We start from the raw sequence: 10,457 nt of genomic DNA, 5'->3' as shown, positions 1-10,457 counted from the left end.
TACATAGAGCACCTTTAAAATGACTGACATTTTGTTATAGATTACGAACTCTTAATTCAAATGCTAAAATAGTAGTGTAGTCAAAAAGGTTAAGAACCATTATCTAAGATTTCTAATGTCATTCGATACAACACAAAAGACATATGGAATACTCTATGGTCCTTTCCATCTTTTGTGAATCTGTTTTGTATGTGGTGACCACATTAATCCAAATTCCATCCCATAGCCATTTAAATTGTGCAATGACTATTTGGGTATAGTAGCCTACTGCTAGTCTGAACTCCCCTTCCTATTTTTTGTCCAAATTCGCTTTAAAAAGGACGTTGCATTTTCTTTGATACAAAAAGCCTCAACTATGCTAACTTACATAACATATAATTCTCCATTGCGGGGTATGAGTTGCATGAGAAGAACGTAAACCGAAATAAATAGTGATTACATATGGTTCAGTGATGATTGACATCAAAAGGAGCAAGTCAGCGTTAGGAAATTGAATACAGGAAGGGATTTTAGCCAATGAATGACCGCGGTGGGCGGGGTTATGTGGATTGCACGCGAGGTACACGCCCATTATCAGCACTCACAACTCATTCTGCCTTTGCGTGGAGCAAAGAAGGTTCTGGAAAGGTAAGACGTGACCTAATATTTAAACATGCTGGTAAATTAACATGTATCAGACATATCCGTAGTATCTGAGACTAATAAATGTCAAAGAAGTAGTTTGTTTTCTTGTCATGACGAAGCGGAGAGCTGTTTAGCTTTATAAGTATCACAGCAAGTGTGTTGCCAAATTACATTTGACAAATCTAGCTCTTTTTCTAATCCAGCTTCTCTCCGGAAATCTGATACCCCTCGACTGATCGGCTGCATCGCTCAGCACTTCCCAGGTATAATCTCTGTACCGTTGTGTCGTGTTACATTCTTTGGATCACGACCCAACATCTCCAGGCTCTCCACTGTCAACCCTTCACTCCGTCGGTGGACGACTAGCGTTGTGTTTATGTCTTTATTTTACGGAAACGGTGAGTATGCGATTGGTCATTTGCATAAACTGCTTTGTAAATATCTATTACACATTTGTAAATGCGTTTTGGGTAGTTAAGACTTGGAAACGATTGTTTTGGACGCTTTATAACTAGCTAATGGGTGTGAACTAGCTTGACGGAGGGGAACAAAATGGCGTCATGGTGCTTTTGCGCACTCCGCTGCGCGCTAACCGTGACGCACTCTGCACCACCGCGACGATCACACAACTTTACGACTCTTTCTGAGGTTTGTTAAAACATAATGCGTTTTTGCTGTGTTTTAATTATCTACGGTGATCTACGGGCTGTCGTCGGTATTCGACGTGTTTATTTCGATGTAAAAATAGCGGAGTGGGTTGAGCTCGAGCGGGTAACGTTAACCATGTGTATATCGACCTTGGGTGCAATACGTGCGACTCAGGATTGCGCTGTAGCTTACATGTATATTATTTATAAACGAATATTAAAACACACTGACGTGGGCTCTGAACTTTTCTTATAAGAAAAGTTCAGAGCCCACGTCAGTGTGTTTTAATATTCTCTCAACGGTTTCTGTATTGAAGTCGATTGATGTACTTTCAATTAAACTAAACGATGGACGCGCATAATAGTACGTTATCGTAATTTTACATTTGTTTGGTATTGGAAACCTTGTTCTGTCACGTAACTTGCAGCTCTTAAATATATTCCTCAACACGTGTTCATTTGGCTTGAGTCATACTTAAACCTGATGACACGTCGATGACGTGTGCAGCTGGTGTCTTTATCAAGGACTCTATTAAATGATTTTTTTATTTCACAGCCAGAAGTTTGTTTGCCTGTAATAACAGATGGCAGAGAGAATATTATAAGTAATTTATTATATTTATTCTAAAGTTAATTATATTGGGGCCTATCCACCATAGACATATTAAAAATTTCCTCCCTCAATAATCAGATATGACAAAATTTTCTCCCCCAATATTTAATATTCTTGATGGTGCACTGCTCTGTTTGTTGTCAGGATGACAGAAAGTTTTAAAAGTTGAATTGTTAGGCTGGTCTTGCCTCAGTGGTCGTAACAGCTCGTCAATGTCAAAATCAATGTCGGTCAAACAAGCTTTGGCTGTTCCAGCACCAACCTTCAGCTTTAAACATAATATTTGACAACTGTTTTTATGACAGAAAGACAGGCCGCTTTGTTTACGTGACTCATTTAATTCATTATTGAATATTTTATGAGAATATTTTGCATATTATTAGGCATACGATCAAGAGTGAATGTTTACTTATCTTTAAAAAATATATATTGTTTGCAAATAGATCGCTTCAAAATAAATTCTATTTTTGAACTATTCCATAAAGTCCTACTAAATGAAAATTACTTGCTAAATGGTCATAGAAATGGATATGGTCACAGTCTTGATTCAAGTCACGAATCCACTACATTATTCAAATGTTGCGCAGAAGAGAAATAGTGCTGTGATTTTGCCATATACAACAATTGGCCAGTTAGTTTGTATATTTCTTCTGCCAGCAAAATGGCTTCCAGAACAATCCAATGCATCAAGCTTTGTGTCACCAAGTGGAAAGCCAAGTAACTTATCTAATTAAAGGACTGGAAATAACTGTTGTATAATAGTGTATTTCACTTTGCTTTTCAGAGCTGTTGCGCAGCTGTTGGAACGCGAGCGGAGGAAACCTAGTCCACGAGCAAGGAGTTTGCAGCCACTGTGGCAAGATCTTTTTCATGTCAGAGACCGAGCACACTTGCAGTTGTTTATGTCATCCCCTCTTCTCCAGACAGAAGATACCCAAAAAATCCCATTCAAGATCATCTTATCTTGCTGATAGTGCTTCAGATCACTCAAAATGTCTGTCAACGTCAACCGCAATGTGTCGGACCAGTTCTACCGGTACAAGATGCCCCGTTTGATTGCCAAGGTACCCCAGAGACTTGTTTTGGTCTGAATGCTGTATGAATATGACAGTTTCAGTTATTTCTGCGTATGGTAGTACCGCGTACTGATATTCAGTTGGAGAAGATTAAAAAAAGTTTTCCCATTGTCAATTTCACTTCATAGGTGGAAGGCAAAGGGAATGGAATCAAGACGGTCATTGTCAACATGGTTGATGTTGCAAAGGCACTGAACAGGCCTCCAACCTGTAAGTTTGTTTTTACAATTAGTTATATCATAGCTATTATTCTTTCAGTAGTGTTTCATTATGAAAACTTTTCTCTTTGCTTTTTCCTCAGATCCAACTAAGTATTTTGGCTGTGAGTTGGGGGCGCAGACTCAGTTTGATGCTAAGAATGACCGCTACATCGTAAACGGATCCCATGAAGCCAACAAACTGCAGGACATGCTGGATGGATTCATCCGCAAGTTTGTGCTGTGCTCCGAGTGTGACAATCCTGAGACTGACCTGGTAAGTTGACAATCAGGGTTTTGGCCTGCTGAAAAGTTTGTCCACTGATGGTTAAAAATTAAAGATTCTGTTTACTTTTATGTTTTTCTGTCGGTCAGATAGTGTTTGCAGAACATTCTCAGGTGTACTTAAGCTTGTTTTTGCCTTTTTGGGGCAAGGGCAGTTGGTTTGTGATGTTCAGTACACTTAACTTTGTCCTTTTGACTTTCATAACACCTACACAAGTGTTGAAAATATATCCACGGTTGTGAAAGCATCAGTCGTTTGCAGTGTTATTTGTATTTTAATTTGTGTGTGTGTGTTATATTTTATTTATATATATATATATATATATATATGTATATATATGTATATATATATATATATATATATATATATATATATATATATATATATATATATATATGTATATATATGTATATATATATATATATATGTATATGTATATATATTTATGTGTGTGTGTATTTTTATAGTATTTATTATTTTTTCTTTTACATTTTCTGTTTTCATTTTAGTGATTTTTATGTGCTTTGTCTTTTTATATTTCTATCTAGCTAATTTAATTCATTTTTAGTACTTATATTTATTTTTACTTAAACCTAAAATTTCTTAGGGTTTTTTTTTTTTTTTTTTTTTGCTTTAAAGGTGCCCTAGAACTTTTTTTTAAAAGATGTAATATAAGTCTAAGGTGTCCCCTGAATGTGTCTGTGAAGTTTCAGCTCAAAATACCCCATAGATTTTTTTAAATTAATTTTTTTAACTGCCTATTTTGGGGCATCATTAACTATGCACTGATTTACACTCGACGCCGCCCCTTTAAGACGCGAGCTTCCTGCCACACGAGCTGTCAACTATATTACAGCGCATTTACAAAGTTCACACAGCTAATATAACCCTCAAATGGATCTTTACAAGATGTTCGTCATGCATGCTGTATGCATGCTTCGAATTATGTGAGTAAAGTATTTATTTTGATGTTAAAAGTTTTATTCTGAGTGAATCTGAGGCTGGGCTCCGTGGCTAACGGCTATTGCTACACTGTTGGAGAGATTTATAAAGAATGAAGTTGTGTTTATGCATTATACAGACTGCAAGTGTTTAAAAAATGAAAATAACGACAGTCTTGTCTCCGTGAATACAGTAAGAAACGATGGTAACTTTAACCACATTTAACAGTACATTAGCAACATGCTAACGAAACATTTAGAAAGACAATTTACAAATATCACTAAAAATATCATGATATCATGGATCATGTCAGTTATTATTGCTCCATCTGCCATTTTTCGCTGTTGTTCTTGCTTGCTTACCTAGTCTGATGATTCGGCTGTGTGCAGCTCCAGACGTTAATACTGCCTGCCCTTGTGTAATCCCTTTGATAATTGTTGGGAACGTGGGCTGGCATTATGCAAATATTGGGGCGTTCACCCCGACTGTTACGTAACAGTCGGTGTTATGTTGAGATTCGCCTGTTCTTCGGAGGTCGTTTAAACAAATGAGATTTATATAAGAAGGAGGAAACAATGGGGTTTGAGACTCACTGTATGTCTTTTCCATGTACTGAACTCTTGTTATTTAACTATGCCAGGGTAAATTCAATTTTTGAATCAAGGGCACCTTTAAGTTTTTCATCTAATAATTATATTTTATTGCAAGTTTATTTCAATAAACATTTTTTAATAGTTTTAATTTTAACTAACAATAACACTAATTGTCTCAGTCTGCAAGTCTGTTATATATTGGAGTGGTATAAAATTGTTCTTATATTGATTGTGGCTGTTTAGCCTAGCTTTAATTACAGTTTAATTTACACAATTATAAGTGTTAAAACTATGTATATGTATTTTTTTTTTTTTTTTTTTTTTTAAGAAACTTAAGAGAAACTACTTCTGATTTATCTAATAATGCCAGTGAACACTTGCACAGTTTCGAATAAACCACTGCAATACCTTGTAATAGCAAGTTTCTTCCATAGTTCCACATTTTCAGCTGATGTTTAAAAACACTGCAATCCAATCCTCTCATGGTTTTTGAAAAGTGAAAATTAAAACCTTTCAATTCAGAAATCCTTTTATTTTCAGAAATGGTCCTCATAGTATCTGATGTTTAATTTGCAGCATGTTAACCCAAAGAAGCAGACCATCGGAAGCTCCTGCAAGGCTTGTGGTAATCGGGGAATGCTGGACACTCGGCACAAACTCTGCACATTCATCCTCAAAAACCCACCTGGTGAGTTGGTGCTGTTGCGGGGTGTTAAAATGCATCTACTGCTGTTAGAAATGTATGCTTTAAGTTTGTAGAAAATGGGTTTAAAACCGTTTGCTGTTTAAACTTCTAATTTTAGCATTTCATATAAGCTTTCTAAGCTCAATTTTTAAGATCTAATCTGTTTGAAATGCAGAGAGTGATAGCAGTTGTGTGAAAGAGAAGAAGGAGAAAGAGAAGAAAAACAGAAAGAAGGATAAGGAGAATGGCTCGGGTAGTGGCGAGGCTGGGAACCATAATGACATAGATGCACCAGATGTTGTGGTAAGAGATACCCATGAATATTAATTTAATGTTATTGGTAACCAGTACATTTAAGTGTATGTTTGTGGGTAATGTGTAGGATGGTGAGGACGACGATGACTGGGCAGAGGAAACCACAGAGGAGGCTCAGCGTCGACGTATGGAGGAGATCAGTGACCATGCTAAGAACCTGACCCTCAGCGAGGACCTGGAGAAACCCCTGGAAGAGAGGGTCAACATGTTCTACAACTTTGTCAAAGTAAGTAATGCCACTCTAGGTTTCCAAAAACATTTTACTCTTCTTGGAAAAAAAAATTACTGTTTTTATAAAACATTTTACTGACTCAACTTTTCAATGGTAGTTTACCTTATATGAATTAGATTTAAAATTCCATTAACATGAATGTTTAAATAACCAAAGATCTATTAATGTCACTAGGACTCAAGCATATTTCTTTTTCTAACCAGCAAAAGAAAGAGAGTGGAGCAATTGGCTCTGCCGATAAGGAGATTCTGGCTGAAGCAGAAAGGCTGGATGTGAGAGCCATGGGACCGCTCATCTTGAGTGAACTGCTCTTTGACGAGAACATTAGAGACCAAATCAAGAAATACAAACGTCACTTTCTGCGGGTACTGTTTCAAAAAAAACACTCTTCTAATTTGAAATGTGATAGACTGTCTCACACAGGATCTGCATGTACAGAACTAATTGGAACACCCCTGTCACTTGTGTTAATTTATTAAATATTTTGGCTAATTTAATTTCTGCCTTAAGCTGAGTGTAGGTACTCTCAGCTCCATTTCATACATTTCAGTTTGACAGATTTTGAATGTTTCCGTCTTGGCCTAGTGATAGATGAATATTTATAGCAGGACACTGAGACCTGCCTACAAGCTGTGTAAAGCCATGCTAAATTTAAGTCTTGACTAGCTATTTAAATGCCACTTTTGAATCGGCATCTTTGATATCTACCAGTTTTCACTTGCTGAGATAATGATAAAGATGAAGCTGTTAAAAATGCTCTACTGGTGCAAAACTGTTTATCTAGCTCAACATACTTGTGTCTGCGAAAGATGACAAATGAAATGCTTACATCTGATAAATGTACGTAGTTTTACCACATAATCGCAGTGCTGAAAGTTCCAGTTCTCCTTTCTTGCAGTTCTGCCACAACGATAAGAAAGCTCAGAAGTATCTGCTGGGAGGATTTGAGTGTCTGGTGAAGCTTCATCAAAGTCAGCTGCTGCCACGAGTGCCCATCGTTCTCAAAGACCTCTATGATGCAGACCTACTGGAGGAGGATGTCATACTCACATGGGCAGAGAAGGTGTGCATTTCACAATTTTACATACATGATGGAGCATGTTATAAGATCAGGAACAAGTTTGGTATGAACTGTGAATCTTGAATAAAATGTCTTTTGTTTTGTTTTAAGGTATCAAAGAAGTACGTTTCCAAGGAGCTGGCCAAAGAGATCCATGCCAAGGCGGCTCCCTTTGTCAAATGGCTGAAAGAGGCTGAGGAGGAGAGTGAGGGGAGTGAAGCAGAGGAGGAGGAAGATGATGAAAATGTTGAGGTAATTTCATCCCCATTTTTTATTTTTTATTTTGAACTCTTGGATTAGCTCAATTTATTTATGAGCAGATTGTCCCTTTAGCTATAGCTGCAGAATTTTTTATCTCAGGCCTTGGAAGAATTGGTTGTTCCTCAGGCTTCAGCCATTTCTCAAGAATGTAGTGTAGCTGTTTCATTAACACTTGAGCCTATGGAAGCTTGTTTCTGCTATTTATATCTGCTATATATATTTGTTTCTGAATAAAAACAAATCTTATCACAGTGACTTATCACACAATTCTGACTTTTTCGCAATTGCGAAGTTCAGAGAATTAATAATGTAATGATGAAATGGCAATGACGTAAACCCTCAATTCTGACTATTTCTCACAATTATCTCGCAATTTTAATTTTTCCCCCCTGAAATAAAGTTGGAGTTGCTAGGGGAGAAGTCACAATTCATTTTATTCCATGCCTGAAACAAGCTTCCATGTGAACCATGATGATATGGGAAAAAGAAAAATGTATATTCCATATCCATCCCATATCCTGGTCTGCTATATACATGAAGAATTCAGATGCAAAAGCTGCTAAATGCCACCTTCATCAAAAATGATGATGTTGAGCAAATGCTCTCCGCACATAGTTATAAGTTTGTTGGCAGAAACCACTATACGCCACTTCCCTTTGTCAGCAAAAGCCTCTAAGTCCACAGAACAACCACTCGGAACACGCAAATCGAATCATATGATTTCAAGATGAATGACGGTGTACGCATGAGCCGGCTTTCAATTGCCAAGCTGCAAGTGTTAATCATGTTTTATCCATTGTTACAGTGGCAATGACAGGATTTCCTTTTTCTGCTGTAAACTGACAGAATCAAACGTTTTACTCTTGTTATCCAAAGAGGTGGACTTGGAGGTTTTTGCAAAAATTGTTAAATACCAATGAATTGACTAGTGACATTTTTGAAAGTAAGGCATTTCAATAACTGACTAATAACCTTTTCATTGCCATAAAAGTGAAATTACTGAACCTAAACATAGACAGACTTGGAGGTTTTTGCAGTGAAACTCTTCATTCATATAATATAATATACAGTAGTCCAACATTTGAAGTGGACCAAAACCATTCATCAAAGTTGTCTTAAAACCTTCTTCTTAGGACAACTTTGATGAACTTTTTTGATCCACTTCAAATGTTGACTACTATATATATAATATATGTGCGTGTATAATATGTGTGTGTAATTGCGCACAGAAACTGTTAATCTGTAGTAGTTAATTAGAGAAACTGCTTTATATTTTAACTGTCAGGAGGAGCCCTGGGACTGTAATTAGTGTAATTACATTAGTTTTCTCTGGGCTACAATTAGAGAAAGGTTGAGAAAGGCTTGTGTGATGTTCTGATTCTTCATCTTTCTCATTTGAACACTCTTTGGTCTTCAGGTTGTGTACTCTTCCTCTGCGCGAGAGCTAAAGGTGGAGGCCGTTCAGCCAGAGAAAGCTGAAGAGGACGACGACCTTGATATTGATGCCATTTAAAGAAATGACAAGTGAAACAGCAGCTGCCATCCTGGAACCTTGCTACTTCCTGTTGTAATGATGAAATGGATCACAGTGGCCTCCTGTTTAGCCCCAATCTTGTTTTGTCCCACTTTCTCCTTGGTTAAATTTGATTTACAAGAATGGTTTTAATATAGCTCTTTCATTGACTTGCTGCTAAAGTATTAAGAACTTTTGAGCTTTATTGTCTGTATCGAGCAATTTTGTTGTATTGTGAGCTTGACTTTGATTCATTGGTTTGCTTATACTGTACATCTGATTCTTTTTTCTTGTAATCATAAAATAAAGGTTTTTGCTGTACGTTATATGGTCTATTTTGATTTATTAACTAGAGTCTGTGAAATGTATGATTAAAAATCTCAGTTTTAGCATCATTTGATTCTAGCACTCCCTTCAACCACATGTCTTCTCACCAAAACCACACTCCAAAAAAAAGTGATTATTTCTGATTGGCTTAAAAGAACACAGGCTGCTCCTTAGACTCAGCCTGGCTGTTCTTAAGACATCTATTGAGAGCTAGTGTAGTAGTAACATTTATCCAAGATAACTGCCATTATTGTGGGAAACAACTAATGGTTGAACGTCAAGCATAAAATGGCCACTAGATGGCAACATACATCATGACATCTAACTGATGATTCATCTCTAAACTGGCATATGGTTGTAGATCAGTGGCTCAGAAACCTTCTTTGACTCCAAGTTCCACCATTTTTTTTAGGGGTCCAGGCACTTCCCCTTTCCTCCGAGATCCGCCATTGTAGGAGCTCCTCTGTCTTTGATGACATTTACTTTTGACATTTAATTAAAATGTCAAATGCAGCCTGAAAATGTTTTGATTATAGCAAGTCTTACTGACATAATGTCTGCACTACATTTAACCTTGCACATATTATGTAGATAATATCTGTATATACTAGCGGCATGCAGCAATATTCTGAAATGAGTATTTTCTGTTGTTGTTTATTTGCTTGTTTTTCATGTAAATTCATGTTCCAGTTACACTTGATGTTGACACATTTATGTTAAATAAACATTACTTACACTATCAAAAAACAGCAACAACCAAAACCGATTCTATTTTGCATATTTACATTAACAGTATAATTTTCTATTTATTAAAACAATGCATATTTATGTGTTCTAAATTTTTTTTTTACATTTATCCAAAATAACTATAAGAGCATAGTAATATATGTCATATTTTATGTATATTTTATTTGTAAACTGATGTTCAGGTGTTCTTTTTAATAGTCATATTTATTGGAGGATCAGTAATCAAAGCTTGGTAAACAGATGTCATGATGGTCACAGACATGGAGATGTCTGTACTTTAATGAGAATTTATATATTCTGTTTACTTGATTTTATACATGTTTTATTATTTACTTATTC

The 10,457-nt window shown here is 36.3% G+C and overlaps 1 protein-coding gene across 2 annotated transcripts; it reads left to right on the top strand.

Moving 5' to 3' along the window:
- Window positions 1–468: 468 nt before the first annotated feature.
- Window positions 469–9,370, top strand: LOC125276665 (eukaryotic translation initiation factor 5-like). Of its 2 annotated transcripts, XM_048204379.1 has the most exons (12): window positions 469–627; window positions 828–1,022; window positions 2,669–2,948; window positions 3,089–3,170; window positions 3,262–3,434; window positions 5,555–5,666; window positions 5,839–5,966; window positions 6,046–6,204; window positions 6,414–6,575; window positions 7,109–7,273; window positions 7,382–7,522; window positions 8,949–9,370. In XM_048204379.1, the coding sequence occupies exons 3-12, from the start codon at window positions 2,877–2,879 to the stop codon at window positions 9,042–9,044; spliced, it is 1,290 nt and encodes a 429-aa protein (XP_048060336.1). In that variant the 5' UTR covers window positions 469–627; window positions 828–1,022; window positions 2,669–2,876; the 3' UTR covers window positions 9,045–9,370. The 2 variants fall into 2 exon arrangements, with proteins under 2 accessions (XP_048060336.1, XP_048060337.1); XM_048204380.1 differs by lacking the exons at window positions 469–627; window positions 828–1,022 and adding an exon at window positions 1,147–1,272.
- The last annotated feature ends 1,087 nt before the right edge of the window (window positions 9,371–10,457 follow it).

The sequence above is a fragment of the Megalobrama amblycephala genome, linkage group LG10 (assembly GCF_018812025.1).
Source record: "Megalobrama amblycephala isolate DHTTF-2021 linkage group LG10, ASM1881202v1, whole genome shotgun sequence".
Lineage (NCBI taxonomy): Eukaryota > Metazoa > Chordata > Actinopteri > Cypriniformes > Xenocyprididae > Megalobrama > Megalobrama amblycephala.
The sequence above is the reverse complement of the archived record's forward strand: the minus strand, read 5'-3'. Positions and strand labels throughout refer to the sequence as shown.

Coding starts and splice junctions, on each gene's coding strand:
- LOC125276665 (XM_048204379.1), top strand. CDS start 2,877: ATGTCTGTCAACGTCAACCGCAATGTGTCGGACCAGTTCTACCGGTAC. Junction 3,435..5,554: donor ACAATCCTGAGACTGACCTG/GTAAGTTGACAA, acceptor TTTAATTTGCAG/CATGTTAACCCAAAGAAGCA. Junction 5,667..5,838: donor CATCCTCAAAAACCCACCTG/GTGAGTTGGTGC, acceptor TTTGAAATGCAG/AGAGTGATAGCAGTTGTGTG.